General features: G+C 39.3%; 1 protein-coding gene across 1 annotated transcript; it reads right to left on the reverse strand.

Annotated features, from left to right (window-relative positions):
- Positions 1–20,595: 20,595 nt before the first annotated feature.
- LOC306770480 (4-galactosyl-N-acetylglucosaminide 3-alpha-L-fucosyltransferase 9-like) lies at positions 20,596–21,675 on the reverse strand (the record flags this gene model as incomplete). Its single annotated transcript, XM_079259333.1, has 1 exon — positions 20,596–21,675. One exon carries the CDS (start codon positions 21,673–21,675, stop codon positions 20,596–20,598), a length of 1,080 nt encoding a protein of 359 aa, XP_079115459.1.
- Between the last annotated feature and the right edge of the window lie 3,401 nt (positions 21,676–25,076).

Consider the following 25,076-nt stretch of genomic DNA (forward strand, 5'->3'; position numbering starts at 1 on the left):
TAAAACGATCCAAGGTCAAATTCACCAGGAAGACACACGAGGAAAAGAGGTCAGGAAAACGCTGGGGCATGCAGGTAATCAGGACAAAAGGGAAGGGGAAGGAATCCAGGGAGAGCAGGTGTTTAGTTATACAGGCTAGAGACAAACAGAGAAACTCTGACAATTTGGCAATCAGCAGTTCTGGGCTTGCTGCTTAAAAAGAGAGAGGCACAGATGGAACACATCAGCAAATCAGCACCGGAGGATGCCTTCAGGTACTACTGAAGGTGGGATAACTACTGAAGGTACTACTACTACACATGTAAATCATTTGAGTATAAAACATTCCTTTTTGTAAATGTAACTGTTACACTTGCAGCTTGCATCACGGCCAGATAATGCCAACAGGACCACGTCATCCGCAAAAAGCAGGGACCCAATCCTAAGGCAACCAAACTGGATCCCCTCAACACCTCGACTGCGCCTAGAAATTCTGTCCATATAAGTTCTGAACAGAATCAGTGATAAAGAGCAGTCTTGGCGGAGTCCAACCCTCCCCGGAAACGAATCCAACATACTACCGGCAATGCGGACCAAGCTCTGACACCTGTCATACAGGGACCAGACAGCTCATACATACTCCTGGAGTACCCCCAATGGGAGTCCTTGGGGGACACAGTCAGATGCCTTCTCCAGGTCCACAAAGCACATGTAAAATGGTTGGGGAAACTCTCATGCCCCCTCCAGGACCCCAAAGAGGGTATAGAGCTGGTCCACTGTTCCACGACCAGGACGAAAACCACACTGCTCCTCCTCAATCCAAGATTCAACTGTCCCTCCTCTCCAGGACCCCTGAATAGACCTTAGGGAGGCTGAAAAGTGTGATTCCTCTGTAATTGGAACGCACCCTCCGGTCCCCCTTCTTAAAAAGGGGGACCACCACCCCAGTCTGCCAGTCCAGAGGCACTGTCCCCGATGTCCACACGATGCGGCAGAAGCGTGTCAGCCAGAACAGCCCCACGGCATCCAGAGCCTCAATGAACTCTGGGCGGATCTCATCCACCCCCGGGGCCTTGCCACCAAGGAGCTTGCCACCTTTAAAACATTCAGTCACATCATCTGGGAAATTAAACCTACCCAATGTAATAGCTCTCTTTCAGTGATGTGACATACGGTTACATATGACCAAAATTCTCCTGAGGATTTGCGGCTCTCTGAGGCACGTCAAGCACAAATGTCTAAATTTTATGGTTGAAGCTGGTGGAGCTACACAACACAGGCCTCACATTTCTTGTTACTTCATAGATACCTTGACTTGTGCATAAGAAATGTTTATATTAAAATAAATAATTTAATGACACAAACACTCCCCTTTATACACATAAATGCGTACACCCTCCTGCACACACACACATACACACACACAAACATGTATAAATAAAACATTCTCTGGATGTTTGAAGGCCATTAGATCATCCGTATTACACACTATCTGGGAGAGTGACACAAACTAAGCAGAGTTTAAGTAAAGGTCCTGATTATAAAGATGAATGCAGCTGAACTAAAGCACACTTGTTTGCATTTTTGCAGTGCAACACAAACATTAATATAGATACTCGTCTTAATCATACAGTATGTAATACAGGGACATATAGTTTTATAGAATTGCTACTGTTACCAAGATAAGAAGCAGTCAATGTGCTCTGCCTTACTGTAGCAAGGACAGTACAGAAATAAATTCCATGAATAAGTCACTGCTGAATTTTAAATGAAGCAGGTCTTAAGGGAATCATAGAGTGAAGATTGTTTATTACCCCCACGTGTCGATCACGTCTTAAAGCAATGTGTGAATGTTCTCTCTGCAAAGGACTACTATGATAAAGTCAAGTGGAACAAATTAAAGAAGTTTTAGTCCAGACAGTTTGGGAGAGGTCTGAAAAATGAGCAATTTACATTATCTGTTCTCAAAGGGCTGTACGTTGAAGTTGTGATTAGCACGATGGCCTCAGAGCAAGAACTTTGCATGTTCTCCCCGTATGTGTGGTTTCTTTCCAGATACAAAGGTTTTCTCTCACTATCCAAAACATGCATGTTAAGTTTATCCGTCCCTAGGAAATGGCTGTTTGTCTCTCTGTGTTGGCCCTGTGACAGACTGGCGACCTGGTGTACCCTGCCCCTCGCCCAATGATTGCTGGGATAGACTGGGATAAACTAAGCGAGGGCAAGTAGATCCAGGCAGGGTATTACATGTGGAACAATTGTTTATGGCAGCCAACCAGAACACAACTTTTTGGCATAATAAAAAGAAATCAAAGATTTCAGCACTTTAGACAAAGTTCACTAATGTTCTTAAATACACTTGCGTTGCGCCTGAAAAGAATCCTTTCGGAAAAAATTTCCTGGTTTCAGATGGTAATCTGGATTACCCCTAAAATCTGATCACCTGTCTCTTATTCCATTTCAAACTTTTCCAGAACAGTTGCTCACAAACACATAGAATCAAAACAACATGAAATTGTAACCTTTGCATGGGCAGATTTACCATCAATGTAACACATGCAAGGTTGTAAAGGCAACTCAAGTTGCTTTGCTGCTTCCTATCTGCTTCACACTGTACAAGCTGCTCATCAAACAGACACGGCCAGTCTAGGTGGAATAGTTAAACTACAACGTTTCTGTCTCACTTGCTGCCTGATCTGCTGCCACTGCACCGCAACATGATACACCTACTGTTTTATTTTTTATTTTAATGATTTTATTTTATTTTTCCAATCCCTATCGCTGCAGCACCCTGTACGCCTCAGGTAAGAATTTCTTTCATCACTCCAGAGCCTGATGCCAAACTTCAATCACACTCCCTTCATAATCGTTAATGAAATTTGTCATGAAACTTGGAATGATGCATTTTTTTCTAAATTCTGTTAAATTCAATCTTCCACTTTGCGAGTTTACCTAGTTTTCAAGCAAATTTAGTCTCTTTCTTTTTTTTTCAAAAATTTATTTCAAAATCAAGATTATCTGGGAAGCAATGTTAACCTCACTTGCAGTCTGGTGTTTGTGTAGAATTTATTTTTTTATGGAACGTAGAATCAAACAAACAAAAAACCCATATCAGATTATGCCATACACTACTCTAGTTCCTATCTATAAATATGTAAAACAAAGAAGAATATCAATTTCACACAGTCATTTGGTTGTGGTTCCATTTCTCCATCTGTAACACTTATACCGACTCTCATCTGTGCCGTATTCCCTCCGGAGAGGCTTTTTTGGTTGACAGGGGAAGCGCTCTCAACATCATCTTGACTATCAAATCTCAGAGGTTTTCAGCTTTTAATTTGCAGAGCCATTAAACCATTAGGCACCTCTCATTGTGGGATAAAGACCTTCAAGGACTCCTGTGCAACACACTCCTATTAGAGCCTGGTCGATAGAGGGGCGCTCGGTGAGAAAAAGTTACATGCAGCAAGGCAACCAAAGCACAGAGAACACTGATCACACTTTCCCCAATAGCTGCTGAAGGGGAAATCCATCATAAAGCTATAGCTCACCCAGACAGAACTGCTGTCCATATTTATACTTTATGTTGTCAAAATGGAAGATTGATTCCCCCTCTCTGATCTTGATGGGGAAGAAGGATAATGAAAATTTGCCGAGACTAAGTCACTGAGTGGAATTTATTGTAAAGAAATTGATGTAAATAGAGCAAAGAAATAATGAAATTAAATTAGTACATATCAGGCAGATTAAGTGGGAGAACTGGCAAAAGGACTGAGATGAAGATAAGAACATATTAAACAGTTTAAACAGAATTGCTCTAATTTCTTTTGCATAAAGATTATGAGAATCATTCATATAAAAACACAAAAGATGCCATTAAATTCAACAGCAGTCTGCTAAATCCCTCTGGTAGCTTATGAGATGTAAGCCCCAATAAAACAAAGTGTAATTTAATATCTTCAGATTGAATTTGTGCAGCAATATATTGAAAATCAAGTATGGTGCATTATTCATACCATTTAAATGTAAAACTATCTGGAAGCTCTAATTCATGCACTAGTCAACAATATTATTTAGTGTAATATCAACACAAAGGTTTAAATGATATGTAAAAACATGTACATTATAGTTAAAGTTCACAAGAAGCTTATTTGAACACCTTCAACAGTTGGATCATGCAGATGATAATGGTGATTTTGTTAGGCAGCATTTGGGAAGTTAGCCTTTTGGACAACAGGCTAATTAAAACAGATGCCAACTGGATAGGTAGAAATAAGACAAAACTCACATCTAAATAAAATACCTAAACATGAATCCTGCTTCACAGATAGAGCTATGAAATGAATGAAAATGATAAACACCATTATTCCCTGAAGGGTAATTTAATTGGCTTTAGAAGTTTTTGTTGATGTTTTGTAATTATCATCTCTGTTATTATAAATCATTAATTTGTTTCCAACAAGTTATTAATCTTATTCTGGAGGATAATTGTTGGCAGGAATGACCTGCTGTACCTGTCTGTGTTTGTATGAACCTGAAGAAGCCTCTCACTGAACACACTCCATTGTTTCTTCACTGTGTTGTGTTTTTGTGTTGCTTTGGGTCACACATAAATACTGCAGTTGTAAAGCATGATGATATGTATTGCTTATTGAGTAGAGTTTGAGCCTGGTATACATCCAGAGATGGACTTTGTCAGATGAAATTGCCAGGCAATCTCTGTTACAAGCCTTGATTGAAATTATGAATCAGAACAATAGCTTTTTACCTCCATCAATGACATTTTTCTTATTCTGATTTAAAAGGAGTCTTTATATCCCTCTGCAATCTGAACCACAGATTGCAGAGGGATATAAATGGTAATTGTTAACACTTTTGAGTTTTTTTTACTTACTTTAAAGGAATCATAACCTGGTCTTTTTATGTCTCCACTGTCCTCTAAGTGTTTTTAAATAATTGTTTTTAATTAAAGTGCTTTTTCTGATCCTTTATTCATAACCAAACTTTTCTCGTGAGATTTTACGCCAGATTTTGAATAGATAGATGTTCGTTTAAATAATGATAATAAGGTGCACACTGATTGATTGCTGGAAGTCCAGCACCAGAAGGTGGGGCAGGGGGGCAGGCCCAGTATGTCCGATACTAAAAACAGATAGTGATGGAAAACTAACAGACTGAATTCAACCATTTATGTTTGAACCCGACTGAGTCTAAGACAGAAAATACGAGAGTGGAATGAGCATGTTTACAACAAACTATCTCTGAATGGTAAAGTTGTAATTTTAATGTCTGCTCACCTTGCTGAAGAGTCAGATAGCATGTTGACCACGAGGCATGTTGTTCAGGTTAATATGTCTCAATTTTATTCTGTATTGGACCATTTTTTAAACTATGAATATACTTTTTTAAAAAAAGGGGAGTTAGAGATGTAAAAAAATGAAGTAATGTTAACCGCTGCATCATATTACCCTGCCAAACTTCCACTACATGCCACATCAAACTTACTGGCAGCCAGATAAGCACACACATTTTAATGACTCGGAAATGCATAAAGCAGCCCATTTACTTTTGGTTTTATTTACCGTCAGTGTTCATCTTAATTAATTAGCCTATTTAGATGTGCTGTTTTAGCCAGGAGTCTGGAAAATGTTGTGATTTCCACACGACAAATCTCTGATTGATTTAGCCACCATGCAGCCATGTTACTTTAGCCACCATGCAGCCATGTTACTGTACAGATAAATAACATTAAGTTAAATATCTTGTATCAAAGAAGCATCACAGTTTGGCTGCAATATCCTGATGAGGCTTCCTACTGAGCTAGACATATGTTTTATACATGCAGCATTACCTACCATCTTTTATGTTCTAATTATTGTCTCTGTTAAGCTTCACATGTGGAAATTCTGCTACAATGCTAATAGAAAGACAACAGGGTCACAGCAAGATATCACTTATTACCGTGGTTAAAAAATAAAATGTCTCTTTTTCATTTCTCAGGTGTTCAGAAGGAAGGATGAAGCTCCAAACTCCCCCGTGTCTGAGCCAACATCCTGGTGTGGAACCTGTCTGTTAAAATGTTTTTTCATTACAAAATGCAAAACACATTTATCAGCAGAATTATGTACATGTACCTATTGGAGGAAATGAGAGGGAAGTTTCTCTTCTAGACCCAAAAATTCAGAAATAAAAGCTAATCAAATGGCAAATAACTGTAAAAGGTGATTATATATGTTCGTGCCATTTCATATTACATGCAACAAATAGTAACTTTGCTGAAGTCACTTAGGACAAAAGCAGTTGAATTAAAGTAAATACACAACTTTACCATATACACATTTCTGCATCTGACTTTTGAATGTAAAATGTAAAGCTGAATTTTAAAAAAACCAGCTCATTAAAACACAATGTCCCTATTAGTGTACGGAAATAAAATCAATGCTCTTTTCTAATGTAATAAAATGAAAATGATATTTTTCACGCTTCATTATTGGTTCTGTGAACATAATAGCTGAGTTTTCTGAGTCAAATGTGGTTAAATGTGGTGTCTCATGGTTCTGGAGCCACTGAGCAAGCCTTCAAAGAAAATAATCTGCAATTAAAAGTTAGAAAAATATCAGATCATCTCATGAGTAGATTGCAGGTGTGAATATATATAATATATAGCTAATATATAATATATAGCTATATATTAAAATACCAATAGATGAAATCAAACTTTATAAAAAATTTTCATGCCAAAGTTCTTTTAAAAAAACATATTAAATAAACGAGTTTTTACACACCAAAATATACAACAGAATATTGAAAACACACAAATTTTATTCCACACACTGCTATACACAGACGTTTTGCACCATCCACAAACTTCATGTAGATAAAAACATATAAAAATGAAAGTAATGAATATCTGACTTGATTCGAATGGGACGAAACATATATTTCAGATCCCTACACCCCAGAAGTCAGACACAAATATCCACATAGGCTGTTGCCATAGCAACCACCAAGATAAAAACAGGTGGGGGTCCACACCTCCGCAGTAACATGCAGGACCCTCCACAACCGGACTTTACGGGAGCAATAAAGTAAACATCTAAACCTTATTTATATTCTGACTAAACTGCCTATGAAAAGTCTGAATTGACAAAATCTTGCCACTGCAGAGCTGCTTTATCTATATTCTCAAGTAAGTGGCTGGTTTATTCCCATTTTAAATCTGAACTGATGAACGCATCTATTACATAAACATTAATTCCGGTCGTTCTGTGCATGCTCGTTACCTTGTCTCACCCCTATGATGCACATATTCCGTGCAGTATTCTGCCTCCCGTATTAAGTAGGCTACTTTATCTTCCTTCTCAGGTGCTAAAAAGTTAAGTAGTATGCTCATGTCGAGCTGGTACTTCAAAATCATAATCAAAATCAAAGCGGAAATTATACTTTTTATGTGGTTTTCCATGTTATATCCAAAAAGACAGGAAGCAGAGTTGTTTTTTTTCCATTAGATATAAGTAAATCACTTCTACCCCATGTATAACTGGAACCCTTCCCGACCCACTGGTCTGAAGCAGAATAAAGTACAAGCAAATAAACATGTTTACCATGTAAACCTCAATTTGGAATTACAATTTCTATGTAAACCCAAAGAAGAATACTGTTATTCGTAAATACTTAATTCCGAATGATTAATTCTGAATTTAAAAATGTCATGTAACCATAGCCATTGTGAAGTCAATCTGAATAGTCAGAAGCAACATATTGCTTTTTCCTTATCTATTTTTCATTCCCTTCTTTTGAAAGAGTCATGAAGTGATAAAAAACCCCTATAAAAAGCGTTGCGGAAAGGTGTTTGGTGATATTCATTAGGGTTGATTAAAAGACAACTGTGCGGCAATGAAAATCCAACCAGACTGACACTCTGGGGTGCCATCAGACATACTTAACCTTTTCAACAAACTATACTTCAATGCAGAGGCAGGGCGTAGGCTGGTGTGGAATATCATGTTACCACACAATGAATATCTGTGTCTATACACACATTACACACAACAAAAAGTTTAGGTCATCATTCATTAAATACATCCTACAATTTTTTTTTTTTTAATTTGCACAATTCTTTTTCTTTAGATGTGAACATGAAAAGTATTTTCATCCTTTAATGCAAGGCAACAGTGCTGGCGTGCCATCTGAGCCCCAGTTGACCAGCATGCGGTCTCACACTGGACAGCCCACCCTTCTTTTTTCTCACCTCATATAATCTCTGATGTCAGTACATGAGCTCAATGTTTATTTCTCACCTCCCGTGTGATCATTAGCACCTAACATGCTTCACTGCTTCTCGAGCTTTTACCTGTTTTTCAGCAAATCTCTCACTAAATATTTCTGATTTGTCTCCCTGTGTGTCTGTATGTTCTCACTCAATCCTGCCTTCCTTTCTAAGCAGGCTAAATCAGCTCAAAAGCCCCCAAACAATAGAAGAATGGAGTAGAGCTGGGGCAAATGATGGATTTCAGGTAAAAACTAAGGTTGGTGTGTTTTTTTGTAGATGAGAAGAAACTGATTAGAGATAAGATCTTAATCCTGTTTTTAACCTTTCCACATTTAGCCAGCCCATTGTCTGATTGATGGAGTTACGTAAATATGACTCATCTCAAGTCAGGAAAAAAGGACAAATTTGTAAATGCAGTATAAAAGGTCTTTTTTCTGAGGCTTAACCTCTGGCTTGCAAATATAAAAACCATCACAATCAGGTTATGCCTGTCAAGAGCAATAATAATAATAATAATAATAATAATAATAATTATTATAATTATAATAATAACAATAGGGCCCTGCCATACTTTGTATGGCTCGGACCCTAATAATAATAATACAAAATTGGAACTTTTAAATGTATGTTTTGCTTCCAATCAGTAATTCATTGCGACAGAAAAGATCTGTCTCATTTGGAAACTGTTTGTCACTATCACAACCCGCATACTTTAGATAACAATACTGTTTTAATGTTTTTCAACAAAAGAAAAGAGATTTCGCACGCATGGCTTGTTGAGAACTGTATATAGATTTTTCATAGATCTAGCGAGTGAAAGCAATGACCAAACCTTTAACATGAAACTAATGAAGCTGTGTAATGTGGACAATGAAATGCTTCAAGGATCATCCTGTAATGGAAATTGGAAGCCTGCTCAGCCCATCTAAAACCCAAAGGATAGAACACCACCAATCATGACACATGCTTCTCTGAAGCCAATCGAAGGGAGCAGAGAACCGTGGTCCAGGTAGGAATAAGAAACCTAGAGGAAGAGAGGAGGAAGGCAGGAGCAGAGGAACGAGATTCCCAAGGTGTTTGGGCAAATTGGGATTTCTGTAGGAGGAAGCTAACATGGGTAGACCTTTGGATGCTTGAGCCTTTCTGAATTTCCTTCCTAATGAAGCCCATCGGCAACACCCTACCAACACCTATGAACTTGAACAAATGGGATATTAAAAGAAAACCATTTGTACAAACACTTTTGGACACACATCCTGTCAGGATGTAAACTCGCTCTATCCCATCGCCGATACAGGTGGTGCCAGAACAAAGTTTTGGTTTTGCACGCCAACATCGAAGAGCAGGCAAGAACTTGGAAATGCCCACTCACAGGAAAGTCACCAACTGCAAATGCCTTTGTCAAAGGGAGAGCAAAGTCAGTAGGGTCAGAAAAAAAAACAGTAAAGCTTCCTGCAGCCAACCCAAGCATGGGACCAGATGACCAAATGCAGTTTGGTTGGCCACTGAAGGGAGAAAGTTCATCCTAGCTGAGTTTACAGCGCGTAGAGAAGGAAAATCAGTGCTACGGTGACCTGTAGAAGCAAGAGGAAGAAGATCTGAATGGTCTTCATGGTCTTTTCATGGTTTTCATGGCGTCTTCAGACTCTCTCACATATGTTACATGTGCTAAGTGTGAAGCTGTTCTCATCCATGAAAAGCACTTTGGCAAGTCTCCCAATCCTGGTGTTCTCTGGCAAGTGCTAATCTGGCTGCACAGTGTTGGGCTATATTGGGTGACAATGGAGCACAAAAATGCACAATAGTGGCCTGTTGGAGGTCATTTTTTAGGGCTCTGGCAGTGTTCCTCATGTTCTCTCCTGCACAAAGGAGCAGATTGAGGTCCTGCTGCTGGTACTCATGTGCTCCTATGGCTCCCTCCATCTCTCCAGGTACACTGGCCTGTCACCTGGTATCTTCTCCATGCTCTCGACACTGCTGGCAGACACAGCTAACTTTTTTGCCAAAGTCTGCTTTTATAAGCCATCCTAGATGCACGTCACTCTCTGAGCATCTTCTGTGGGTTGCAGATGCTGCCTCATGTTACCTCTAGTGGTGAGTACGGTGGCCATGAGGTGTCACAGCAAAACAAAAGCCACAACACAACACATTTAGCCACAAACAACACATTTATCCACAACACAACACATTAAGCCACAACACAACACATTTAGCCACAACACAACACATTTAGCCACAACACAACACATTAAGCCACGACACAACACATTTATCCACGACACAACACATTAAGCCACAACGGAAGTAATATTTCTTTTTATTATTTTTTTTCTCGGGACCACCGCAACGGAATTTACATCACCTGAAGTGAGCAGCGACGTACGTAACATCATTGGAAGTCAGCTGTTTTCAGTCCTTACAGATTATCAGCGGGATAATAATGTGTTGTGTTGTGTTATGGCTAATTGTGTTGTGTTGTGGCTTTTGTTTTGCTGTGACACTTCAGGGCCACCGTAGGTGAGGGTACTGTCAAAATGCAAACATGACCAAAGATCAGCCAGACAGAATGAATACAGGGAAATGATAAATCGCCACTGCTTACAGGACCAGTCCTTTAAAGGTATTGTCTTGCTAACTGTCTCTCATTTCCACTAGCTGTTTGTTCCATTTGTACAACAAATTGAAATTGATTCACAATCAGTGTTCATTTCTAACTGGACAGCCTGATATCACAAAAGTGGGACTGACTATGAATTACATGGTAATGATTATGTGTGCCCCTTATTTTTTGAGGCAGGCAGTTAGATAGACAGACAGAGGTCACATAATTCAGTGTGCTAGCAAACATCTGAGTAGTTTCCATAATGAAAAGGTCACTAGTCCTTGACATATATTGAAAAAAGTCAAAAGGGTGAGTACTCCTAAAGCTGTGACATTTGGACACAACTTCCTAATCATGATGATGAATAAGACCTTGCCGTAGCAACCTAATGAAGAGCGGAAACTTTAACGGGTTTACAAAATGTCACATGACACCCATTTCCTTTATTTCACTATGGATTTTGCATTTTAAAAAATACTGAATGCACTAATCTGACATTATGGGATAAATAATGGTAAATAGTTAATTTGATGTCTTAAGGAGATCATTTACTCTTCTTACTGAGCTATTCACAGCAACCACAATTTTGGCTAAATGTTTGCATACGTCTTTAAGGATGTTGCTCTCCCTCCCCCCAACACACACACACACACACATACACGCTACTCCAACCTCCAAGCCTGAGCCAATATTTTTCTGTAAACAAGATTCTTAACACACATGCTTCTAATTTACTTTTATTTTTCCCCCTCTGGAGCTCTAAAGAGGCTCCCAAAGGAAACATCAGAGGGCATGTTGAGTAATGACAATAGTCAACACAGCTAATTTCCCGCACTGCTTCTGCCACACAACACACACATGCTTTCTGGTTTACACCTGGATGCCTTTACACATGCGACACAAACACAGCCGATGCTTGTTTATGGTTACGCCATTCACTTCCATCCATCATCCCTCACCTTTGTCCTTCTCTGCATTCTGTGGCTGATCACAACGATGAAGACAAATGCTTCTGCTCATCCTCGCTTCAGTAGCATCCTTGACCTCTCCAAAGCCGGCTGTCTCTTTGCCCCCTACTCATTCTCATCTGTTTGTTAACCTTTGGGAAAGTTGAACTGCTGTCACGCTGCTTGGTTTGGGTCCAAAAACAGATTAAGGGAACTGCATCAGTGCACCTAAAGGGAAAAGAAATGATGACAAATGGGCAAGAAGTGCTTCCAGAGATCAAGTTAATTAATTTTGTACCTGGAAGTCTTTACACATCCAGCACAAACTTTGCTAAAACAAATGATTGTTTTGCATTTTATTTAACAGTACCAATGCAAATTTTCTATTTATGTCTGTTCTGTCACATGAGGAATGAGTTCACACATGAGTTCACCTTGGGAATAATGTATAAGATGAGACAAGCTGTGCTCAGCTGGACTGCGATGAATTTTGTAGGAAACTTTGTAAGGGAATTTACTAGGGGTGGGAAAATCGAATCGAAAAATCGGAAATTGGGATTTCTTTCTTCACAATTTTAAAATCGATTTTTTTTTTGTTGAAAAAAATCTTCTTTTTTTTCAAATAAATTAAATAAACCACTATAAAATTTTTGTCATTTTCATTGGTTTTATTGATCTTTTCACTTTTCTTCTTGGGCGTTACGGCAGCAGAATGATGATCTGGCAACTGTGTTGTTTTTTCCTAACTGAAATCAAGAAAAATTACTAGCAAAAAGAAGTTTAAAATTTTTTTTTTGTTTTTAATCTACAAAAATCATCAATATTGAAGAATTTTAAGAATCACAAATTAAATTGAATCGGCACCCAAAAAATTGGAATCAAATCAGGACAAAAGCATATCGTCACAGCCCTAGAATTTATCTTACATCTAAAAGTGAAACAGTTTCGTCTTTCTTTCAATTGGTTGGTTCTGGTTGGTTGGGTTAGTTGAGTAAAGTCAACTGCAAATGAAAAGCACATTCTTATAAGTAATCCTGGACTCAAGTGAAGGTTCAGCGTGCTTTGCGTGCAAAGACTGATAATTAAGTCAAGATTGAGTAACTGATCTTAGTCAGCATAGGCATGTTAAACTGCCAAGTATGTTTAGTCTTTTGGTGTTCTGGTAAAGGTTGCAGAAGTTTTTCAAAGTGTTTCTCAACTGCAGAAGCAGCTTGAAAATTTAATTTAGCACCTTATAGAAACTCTTTGTAACTTTATGACCTCCAAAATATGGGTTTGACATGTTTTGCTGTCACAGCGACATTCGTTTTGCACATGCCTGAAGTCGCTATTGACCAGCAGCATCCCAAGTCGGAGAAACCACATTTCACAACTTTTTCTTCCAGGATGCTTCATAGCACTACGGTTGAAACAATGCATCACTCGCTATGACTGAATGTGAACATACCGTTTTCTTGCACAATGGCTGATTCAGCAAAGAAATGCAAGAGGACCTAATGGGAGAAAGACATAAAAAGAGAGAAAGAAAACGGACATAGCAAGAGATAAGACAAGGATGTTTTTACTTTATGCTAAAAGCTTTGAGCGACACACGAGATGGATGCTAAATTAGCATTCCTTAGCGAAACTCTTATTATTCTCAACTAACATCGTTATACAGTAATAGAAGGTTGTCTCTATAATAAAGATGTAGTTGTGACATCCAATAGATTTATGTCATTATCTCTTGAAAATGTACCTAGTTTTTGAGTCAGTCTTATGAAATGTTAAGCAGTATCCACTTTTTGTAGGACTACAAACCAAATAGTAAATGTGTTTTCATTTTAAAGCAACAAGTGATGTTTTCAGTGGGCCTCCCTAATCCATTCACACACCAATATCAGCAGACCTAGCTTGCAGGGCTCTGGTTTGATGCTGAGAGCATCAAAGGTTTAAGTTTCTTGCCAACAGGCATGTGGCAAGAGGACAGAAATGACTGAACTACAAACCTGCTCTACCAGTTTAATCACTATGCAAAACACCCACCTCACAATGTAATCTTGTACATCATCAGTCTTTTGTAACTTTCCCTGTTCCAACCCACCTAGCTCCCATTACATGGATCCAACAGCTGTCAAAGGTCTGCACAGTGACTCATTCGAGTCAGGTGTGTTGGAGCAGAGATGCATAAAAAACTTGCAGGATTTGGGCCCTCGGAAACTGGAGTTGGACATCTCTAATTGAAGCTGTCCCCTGCAAAGATGTAAGAACAGCCTCTGTGGCACAGCAATGGCAGCCTGCGTGAGGTTTTTCACAAGCACATCCTGATACAAGATTGTTTCATTTAATGAAACAAAACTGAAACTTTCCTTTCTGAATGCTGAGTGCTGCATCTGACAAAAAAAAAAAAATCTCTTTCATTTCCTGCACAATATCTCCAGTTTGGCTGGCAGCATCTTTTCTCTTGAATTCTTTTTTGCTGCCATGACTTGGTAGAAAATTTCCTCTGGAGCACTTTAGAATCGTTCCACAATGAAGTTACATTAGAGCATGACGACAACTTGAAAGACACAGCTGAGCTTGAGCCGAGCGACACTGCGCTCATAGTGAGCTTGAGATCTCATGTAAATAGTATGAAAGACTGTAAAAGGATGCACTCAAAAAAGCTGTGTGGGGCAGAAGATTTAATGATTTGATAGTTAGAAAAGGAGAACTTGTGAATTAATTCGCAAACTTGTTTCTTTTTATCAAGGCCAGCGCATTTGCAAGTGTAATAGTAAGGAAATCGGCATTAGTTATACCCGATAATTTGTCATGCACTGGGCTCAGACTTAAGAATAGTAGCATGAATGATTCACTGCCACTTAGTTGAGTTCAATATAAAATCATACAATCTATAACGTGATTGAAATTCCTGATGACACATCTGCTCATATGGATTACTGTCAATTATTAGTGAAAGAGACAACAAGAATGAATGTACATGCATTTCTTATCATAGTTCTTAATGCAAATTTCATTACTTTACTGGAAATGCAATTTTCTGACATGCACTTAGCATTTTAATCATGATTTTGCATATTTCTCCCTCTGCGGCGCAGAATATTGCAAACCATTCAAGTGATCTGAAGGCATTTCTGGATTTTACTGCAGCTTAGGTTGAGCACCTGTTAGATATAACTAGATGGCAACATTTTGCTTTCAAGACACGACCTTTTCATTCATCCATCAAAGGCTGAGGAAGAGGAGGTTAGAGGGACTGGACTGGATTGCTTGTAGTTCTAACACATTCAAAATTTAGATTATTCACAGAACTTTAAATTAAAACAATGAAATAAACAAAATACTTTTGCACATGTTAAAATGGGACAAATTGACATGCTTTATCACTCAGTATCCTCAAAGTCAAATGCGTTTACAGCAGGAATGTCAAACTGCGGCCCTTAAAAATAATTATGTCATGTTTGGCATGTATGTGTTGCATATTGCAGTATAGGTATTGTACTGTTAGATCAATCCCTGTATACCCTGCATGATGGTTTTCTTGCAGGTGCAGCACTCGGAGGAGTGATCCTGTGCATAAAACTCAGTGCAGAGCAGTAAATCTTCTTTGGCAACAAAGGCCTTCAAGTGAGCATTCACATTTTGCACACAGGACCCACTCTTTGTGCCAACAACAATCCTGATAAGAATGATGATCCTGCAAATATTTACTTTATTTAAAAACAGCTGTAAAAGTAAAATTATTAACAACAATTTACACTTTGATTAAGACCTACATGACAGACTTAAACCAGTAGGAATTATTTACAGTCAATGTTATTTTAAAGCAATGGCACATATTCTTGATGTGGATGGCGTCACACCAACCGGTCCCTCACCTTGCAATTACATCCAATAGGTAAAGAGCAGCCCTATGGCAAACAGGTTCTCATAACATTTTGTACAGTACTGTGTGTCCTCTTTTATTATGTACTGTACTTCATCCCCAACAGTGAGTCTTTGCAGCAATGGCTGTCAAAACGTTTACTGGAGGACATTCCTATTGCTTGTTTTAACTAAAGAACAGCAAGTGAAGTAGTAACAAAGAATAAGAAAAGAAACTGGAAAAATACCCCACTGCAATATTAATAGCTTCATCTCCCTTACATTAAGCAAGTTAAGTAATGAATTAATTAAATACTTAAATTAAGTAAAGTAGTCAAGTAATAAGTAAGCAAGAACAGTGGCAGACAGTGTGAGTGGTCCAGACGTACGTATGAGGCTGAGAGGAACACAAATCTGTGTTGATGAACTCTCTTCCTTTCAGTCCTCTCGCTACTTTCCCTTTGGCACTACTCCCTGTAAAGAAATACATCAAGAAGTACCTCTTGTTATGTATTTAATCATTTCTGGATCCACCAGTGTAGCTGGTATTGTTTTTATGTAATAAACCCCAAACCTCCGGAGGGAAATGTAAGGCTAATCTGACCCAAGTGATGTGTGTTATGCAAATCTTTTTGCACGATACCCGTATCTGATGTCAAGACATTCAGATTCCTTCCCAGTTCCAAGAAGGAAGTCAGATCTACTGGATTACAATGGGTACCATTTTGTTCTGGGTTAAATTACCAGCCTATAGACTCTCTTCATCCTCCTGGTGTCCAGATTAGTGGCTGATAATCACAAAGCCATCCAGACCTGATATAAATATTCTTTGCTGTTATAAAGTTACACGTCTGTCATCCAGAAAGGGGAGGGGACCTACATTCTCTATCAAACAAAAAGTCATCTGTTGGCAAATGAATGTCATGAATTTAAAACTGAACAACAGCAAAGCAGATGATCATTGACTGGACTTCCACCATATTTTGCCATGTCTGCACTTTTATGACGCAGCTTTGGTTTGGTTCTGATGCTTAGCAGCTGCTGATCGCTGACTCATGAATTAGGAAACTCCTACAGCATGCAGTCCCAGCTCTGCTGGGTAAAAAGGTTGCTGATCTTGTGTATTCCTTTCTAACCAGTTAATCCTCCGGGGCCAGTTGTTAAAAGGTAAACTAATCGGATTTTGGTTATCGGATTGGATCATATCTTGAAAATGGATTGTTCAAAAGGAAAAAAGGAAATTGGTTTGGAATATGTAATCCAATCCTAGTTTTGATCTGGATAAAGACTCAGTTTGTGCTGTTTTTAGTAGGATCTGGATAATGCTGATCCAAGAAGCAGGGTTATCCTCATCCCAACAGGGGGCTGGATTTCAGGAAGAAAATTTGGTAAAACATTAAATTTAGTTAAATAATAGGTTGTTTTTTATTCAGTGCAAAAGCTGATATTTTTATTTTCCACTTGACTTGTTCAACTGCTACAGTTGAAAATGCATTACGTAACTTTTTTTTACTGTACTGTTTTGAACCTGCAACGTTGCTGATTCAGCAAAGAAACACAAGAAGATTAAAAGAGAGAAATGAACTAATCAAGAGTCATAGTAAGAATGTCTCTTGTTGGCTGGAGAGAGCTAAGAGGTCAGGTTGGATGCAAGACGGATGCTGAATTAGCTGTTGATAGGGGGCGGATGACAGAAAACTAGAAAAAGTTCGTTGGTGTGTCTTTAAGGTATATAAAGGTACATATTCAGAGAAAAACCTGTCAAAAATCATTTCTAACAATGGCTTCCCTTACTAAACGTCCAGTCAGACCCTCATTCTGACAGAGAGCCAAAACTGTATCTGGTTCCTCAGCATGAAGCTCAGAAGCATCATTAACAGAGAGGAACACTGAGCCTTTTTATTTGAGATGTTTCCAAATTGTCCACAGTCGCTGGTAACCCACACTGTTTTAAAATCCGGTAATCCGGATTTGGTAAACTTAAAAACTGTGACTCTGGATCAGGGTGATCCCATCCAATGTTGCTCTGAAAAACCGGCATCATAGTGGGACAGATTACCAGATCCAGGATACTAAAATAATGGGATTTCCAAATCTGCATCATTTTGATCCACATTAAATCTGGCAACTGAAGTAAACTAGAACAGCTGCCAACAGATTTCATGCAGCCTGTCTATCCCCAATAAATGGACTTTTATTTGACCTGGACTCAGGTGTCCTCTTATTGCAATGTATTCAGCCTATACTATATGGGTTGGGAGCCATTTTTTCCTCTTAATGAGATGATCTCAGAGAAGAAGAAAGCCCCAACTAGCTCCTTTGAGGTGGTGACTTGTAGACTGAGACAGATCAATGACAAAAGCCTTGTTGTACCAAAGCGGACGGCTGGTTGGCATGTAAGCAGCTTACATAACTTACACAACTAGGAAGGTTGGAAAGATGGCAAGTCTAATGAAGTTAACTAACTATGTCAGGGTAGACTATCAGGCGGATACCGGGGGGAATGGATTTAAAAAGGGCAGCTTCTTCTTACTAAGACACCAGCTGGATCGGAGGCAGTGGAATAATGGGTCGGCCTTACTTCAACGCCTTGGTGGTCGAGAACCCGAACCTTGGGTCCAGTGGGCAAGAATTCAGTGGTCGTCCTGATACTTGTCCAAAGGGGGCCTCCGCAGAAGTCAGTAGTTCGCCTGCAACCGCCGGTGTATTTAATCAACCTGAAATGCATATCTCAACCTGTTCGAGGGTGTCTGCTAGACGGCGCCATTGCTCCATCCAAGGAATCACAGAAATTAACTAACTTGCTAACTTCTGTGGATTTTACATCTGAAAAACAGTTAAAGTCTTGGATTAATTTAGAAAGGAAGAAGAGTCCATTTATCCAGGTGTGCTGAGGGTGCATCTAGGATTTTATACAGTTTTAGAGTTCAGGGCTTAAAGGTCCTGCTCTTGAATTTGGTCTTTGTGTACTGTGGATACAAAGGGACCTCCTGGGGTGATGGACAACAGGCTCTTACCAGGGTCCAACTTCAAAAGGGTGCCACAGTCTGTCTGTGTAGACATTTCCTACCAGGAACAAGATAAAACCAGCAGGGTTCCTGGTTTAACGTGGGGGTGTGTCTACCCGGATTGAGATGGATCTGAATTTTAGGGCTTTCATTGAGCTCTGTTTTGGAGATGTGTGGATGGACTTCCTTTTGAAGTACGAAGTCCTGAGTTCTTATCCGATTCGGGGGTTAATTCAGCCTTGGGAGGTTGCTACATAACATAATAGAGCTTTTACTTTGTTTATGAGACAGGACTGCACAATAAAACCATGGTTTCAAACTTTATTGATAATCTGTGGAAGAAATGAAGGTAAAGTTTCTGAACTCACAATATTTTCCTCAACAACGGGTAAATACAACTTTGCAAAAATAAAAAGTCTCTCTTCTTCACATTGTGGCACAAATGTTTTGGTAAGGCCATTCCAACAGTATTACTGCCTTGATGCAAAAATTTACTGAGCCTGTCTTGACACTGAAATCATTGCCTACAATAGTGGTTCTTCAAAGTTTGGAGTCACAACCTCCAAGATAACATATGCTGGAGTTTATCTCGGGACCCCCAGTTTGAGGGCCACTGATGACTGTTCATCTACTTCAAGTGTTTCTTGGTTTTTAGTTTGATTCAAAGACTATTAAAGCAGGATTCATCACTCACATAAAAAAATAAACTGCAATCCCATTCATTTCCTGACAACATTTGCCCTCTTAATGTGAATTTGGAAATTTTAAAATATATACAACATATTGTACATTTCCTTCATAAACACAGACGTGTTGGAGCTTCTCCAGACTGAAATGATCGCTTGATAGATGTAGCAGATCTAGCTCATTAAAAACTTGATAAAAACCATTTGTTATCAGGACTAGATCTTTCCTTAAAGAAGCTGTCAGCACAGATTTGCATATGGTTGTGACATAGTTTCACTCAGCAAAAAAAACAAAAACAAAACAAAAACAAAAAAAAAACCACATTATGATCATGTTATGCTGCTTCTTCACAAAATTTAATGATATCTAACATTTAATGTTTTGTGCATGTGCTGTAAACAAAACATTCTACAATTACATATTTCATATGCACTAACGTGTACACTGACAAATATAATTTTACAAAGAATTTACTCACCTCGATCTTGCAAAAACTGATAATGGCAGTTATTCACTTCACCAAATTCAGAACATAATTCTGGATTAAATTAAACAGAGTAAACACATGAGGTGATATAAGGTCGCATTAATTAGACAAAAGAACAAACAAAAGCTGCTCAATAAAATCACTCACTTCTGAGGTGAGCTGGTTCTCTTTCAAGCAGATACATTTTCATGTTTTTTAAGATAAAATCTATTTTAGGACTTCTTTTTGCAGTTCAACTGCTCTGCACTCTGTTGTAGCATCACTATTTAAAAAAAGGTTCTAAGTGCAATTTAACACATGACATGAAAAATTCCCAACATAAATAAACCTTATTTCTTTTTGTAGAATATTCTTTTCTGCTGAGAAACTGAGTATATACCTACCTCATATACCTACTGAGTACTTCATAAGGCAGCAGTCTGTACATTACATGAGCAAGCTTGGTTGAATAAAGTCAACATTCATTCATTTTCTAAACCGCTTAATCCAATTCAGGGTCACGGGGAAGCAGGAGCCTATCCTAGCTGGCTTTGGACGAAAGGCAGGGTACACCCTGGACATCTCGGCAGTCCCAAAGTCAACATATGTAGTAAAAAATATAACAACAGGATACCATTTCACTACTCTTCCTTTTCTATCAAAATGCTTCACTTAGATATTATCTTAATATTTTCACTCACAACTGAATTTCCTTCCTGTGCTACCACTTCAACACATTCCACTTCATGAGAATGGGATGAGCACTGTGTAATCCCTTAAAAGGAAACTTATCCCCTGTACCACTTGTCAAGATCATTGATTGCTCGGTACTCTTTGTGCCTGCTCAGGTAATCGCAGGCCAGGCATGTATGTTCTGCCCAAAAATGTACCGTCTTTACTTTAAAGAGCCGCCGCCACTTAAAGTACCCGAGGTACATTTCTTCATTTTCGTCTAAAAGCATCAAGTATTCTGCCAGGTCCTTGGGTGAGTTGAAATCATCCACATGGATGAAGGCATCTCCTTGAATAAACTTTTCATAGTTCTGCCTGGGTGGGCCCAGAACTACTGGCACTGTGCCCACAGAAAGAGGGTTGTACAGTTTTTCAGTAATGTAGTCTTTGTGGATCGAGTTCTCAAACGCCAAATAGAACTTACAGCTAGCCATGATGGAATTTAAATCTTTGTCAGGTATGCGCTTCCCAAAGGCTCGTCCATATGTATGGACCTCAATGTGTTTGTGCAACTTGTTGTAATATTTAGCTCTCACGTGATCCTTCTTCCAGTTGCTCACAATCCAGCAGATCAGCTTGTCTTTTTTAGGTAGTACAAAGTCCTCCTTTGTCTCTGACGGTATAATGGACCCATAAGGCACTTTAATGTCAGCATCCTGACGATAATTGAGTGTAAGATTGAACAACTTTGCAATGCTGGGTAGGTTGGTTGAATGAGACGGTGACTCGAAGTTCATCCATATCCACTTCTGGAATGATGGCCGCTGGAGCGTTGGTAGATTGGATAGATCATCAGCAATACTTTGGTGGTGGAAGAGGATACCATCAGATATGTTATAGAGGTTTTTGTCTGCTGTGATGAAGCAGCCCTCAATGTTGAAAATAGAGCTACAGGCAGTCAGATCATAGGTCTGTCCATAGGGCCAAAGCCAGACGAGCAGAATGGTCATGCTTTTATTGCTTCTAGAGAAGAAGGGTATCTTGACCTGTTCTGTGTAAATTGTTGATTCTATTGGACCATAAGGCCAGCTGGTAGATGGCTTAAAATACATAAAAAATAAAGTCACAAAGCATCCAAAGATGAAAGTACCAAGCAGAAGGGGTTTCAGGATTTTGTTAACAGCTGTCTTTGACATTTCTGTTCTGAAAATAATACAGAAACAAACAAAAATACAGTCATGATCAACAGAATTCAAAAAGTAAGTGTAGTTCATGATAGGTCTATACTCATAAAATATAGTTTGTTTCTAATATTAATTCCTTTTGCTTTAATATGTACAATGCTTTGTAGAATATACCCAAAATTTCATGTCCTCGAGGGCCACAATCCTGCAGGTTTCCATGCATCCCTGCTCCAACCCAGCTGACTCAAATGAATGAGTCAATATGCAGACCTTCATTTGCTGTTAGATCCATTAAATTTGAGTCTGTTGTGTTGAAGCAGAAATGCATAAAAAATCTGCAGGATAGCGGCCCTCGAGGACCAACTTCGGACACCCCTGCAATAGTTTCTGAAAAACCAACAACTCTTTCAGTCACATTGATATACAGACCTTGTTTTTACTGTATGTTGAAAACCAACAAAAGAACAGAGCTTGTGGCAACTGGTGGTAACAGAGAGCTTGACCAATCTTCTTTAGGAGTTATCGCTTCTGAAAAAAAAAAAAAACTGCAGTCACATCTGAGAGATGCTCCTTTGCTCCAGCGTAGAATAGTAGGGTCCTTATAGATCTAATGACTTGTATTCCACCTTGAATCCACAGGTCTGCCAAAGGCCTCCTTTAACAGAAAAAGAATAATGTTAGAAAATTAATCATTTAAAAGAAAGTTGGGGGTTTTGGGGGTGTTGGGGTGGGGGGATAACATGTCATTTATGCAATAAAAATGCTAAAGCACATGGGTTAACTGGTAAATAAATAATGAAGAAGAAACAAACATTCTACTAGGAAAATTAAGCTAATCTGGGATATAATGAGATTTTTAGCATGAGCTGAAGTCTCCATCTGTTATTTTTGACATATATTATGCATTGTTGGGAATACTGCCGAAAGACTAAGGAGAGCCCTCCAGTTCACTCTCATCCACTGCATGTCTGAGAAGATGATCCAAGCAGACTGAGTTGCCAAATACAGAGTTAAATCTTGTGAGAAAACCTTTGCTTGGTATCATACATCACTGAGCCAAATCTGAATCAAGAAAAAGTAAAAAAAACAAAACCAAACTGATAATTTACATCATATATCAAATACTGTAAGCTATTGGTGCCCAAGTTCAGTTCTCGAGATCCACTATCCTGCAACTTGTAAATTTATCCCTTCTTAAACACATCTGCATCAAATGGCGGAATTGGTTTTACTGGCACCTTTCGGCTCTGCAGAAGCCTGGGAACAACCCATTTGATGTGCTGAAGAACGGCTTGTCTAAAAAGACCATATTTGAGCTCCCCTGCTATAGACGTTAATCTCCTTTATCTAATATTGTACAGATATACATCCAAAGCCAACATTAACAAGGACTAATTTGATCAAGTTCCTTTTGAAAGCTTATAGTATTTTTAATACATAAAACATAAACAGCTGAAACTTGCTCTCCATCTTTGCACTTTGAAGCTTCACATGCAGCTCTCGCACATGGTCATAATTGAGTGAGTGACAATAAACCAGATGCCCAATCTGTAAGGTCATAGGGTCTCTGTGGTTTTAGTGTGCCTTTGACCAGTGTTTTTCAATCACCGTGCACACTAGTGTGCCGTGAGAGATTATCAGGTGTGCCCTGAGAAATTAGCCAATTTCACCTATTTGGTTTAAAAGGCAGCTCTGTGTTCATCTGAACAGGCCTCAGTCAGCGATAATAAAATTCTTGTGTTTATCTGATTTCTATTCAAGAGGCTTTGACAAGATGCACTTTATATTAATTATATGGACTTTTTTTTTTTTTTTTTTAAAAAAAAAATTTTGATTTGTGGTGTACGGAAGCGTAGAGCTGTTATCCTCATACAAAAAAGTTTGAGCCTTATCACGTTATTACGTGATAGTTTTATTGTAAAAACGAGAAAAGTATCACGTTATACCGTAATAAGTTTATTGTAAAAACGTAAAACATATCACGTATCTGAAAACGTGAACTTGGTCATTTTCGACTTCTGATGAGGAAATTATGTGCGGGTAGATAGGAGATCACAAATGGCTCATTTACAGGACTTGATAGAGTTTTTCTTCATACTTGGGTTGAGACAATGTGAAATTTTGGTGCTTTGCAACACTTTGGATCACATTGTAATAAATATGCGTAGTTTAAGGACAGTTTTAAAAGGCATGGGTCTGTACTGAAGTAAAAATGAGTCCGATCCCCATGACGTGGCATCATTTCTGAATGAAACTTGAGCGGCACGAGAATCGCTATGACTGCAAACTACATCATCTTAGCTGCATTCAAGTAGAATCTATCCATCCCTCCTCTACCGCTTATCAGGGTTCTGATTGCGGGGGCAGCAGCCTAAGCAGGGAAGTCCAGACTTCCCTCTCCCCAGCCACCTTTGCCAACTCTGTGGCGTTCCCGGGCCAGCCGAGAGATATAATCCCTCCAGCATTCAAGTGGTTGTACGATTTTACAATAAAACATAAAACGTTATAACGTGACACGTTTCACGTTTTTACAATAAAACTATCATGTTATAATGTAATAAGGCCCAAACTTTTTTTTATGAGGATGACAGCTCTACGCTTCCGTAGTGGTGTGCCTTGAGAGTTTTCAGTGAAAAAAAAGTGTGCCTTGGCTCAAAAAAAGTTTAAACTATCATGAAAAACAGCAATGTAACTGTTTTTATTCCACACTATGTTACAGTGGCTGGAGGGAGGTGGACCCAAATGCAGGAGTCGGGGCGCCAGTCTACAGAACTCAGGTTTATTCCCAGGGCAGAGCAACAAAATGACAACTAACAGAATGACAATGAACCAACAAACACAACTGAAACCGAGGGGTATAAATACACAGAAAAACCAAACAAGAAACAGGTGAAGCAAATTAACTAAGTGAACGCAGGTGAACTCAATGACCAGGAAATCAATAAAGCTAAACAAACAAACAAGGGAACCAAACAGGAAATACTACCAAAATAAAACAGGAACCCAGAACCAAGGAAAAAGCAAACCACCACATCATAACAGTACCACATCATAACAGTACCCCCCCCCTCAAGGGCCAGCCACCGGATGGCCCCAAAAACGTCCAGAGTCCCGAGACGGGCGGGAGGAGGGGGCCCGGAGGAGGGACCAGGGGAAAAAACAAAGTCCAGGGGCACAGGGCTGGGGAAAGAGTCCAAAGGGCCTAGCTCTGGAGGGCGGCCAGGAGGCAGAGACGACGAAGGCAGGCCAGGTTCTGGAGGACGGCCGGGAGGCCGAGACGGCTCTGGATCCCTCACGTTGGACACCGGAGACGGGGCAGAAGGAGCGACCTCCTCGCCGCACACCGGAGACGGGGGAGAAGGAGCGACCTCCTCGCCGCACACCGGAGACGGGGGAGAAGGAGCGACCTCCTC

The sequence above is a fragment of the Telmatherina bonti genome, assembly GCF_933228915.1.
Source record: "Telmatherina bonti genome assembly, chromosome: 20".
Lineage (NCBI taxonomy): Eukaryota > Metazoa > Chordata > Actinopteri > Atheriniformes > Telmatherinidae > Telmatherina > Telmatherina bonti.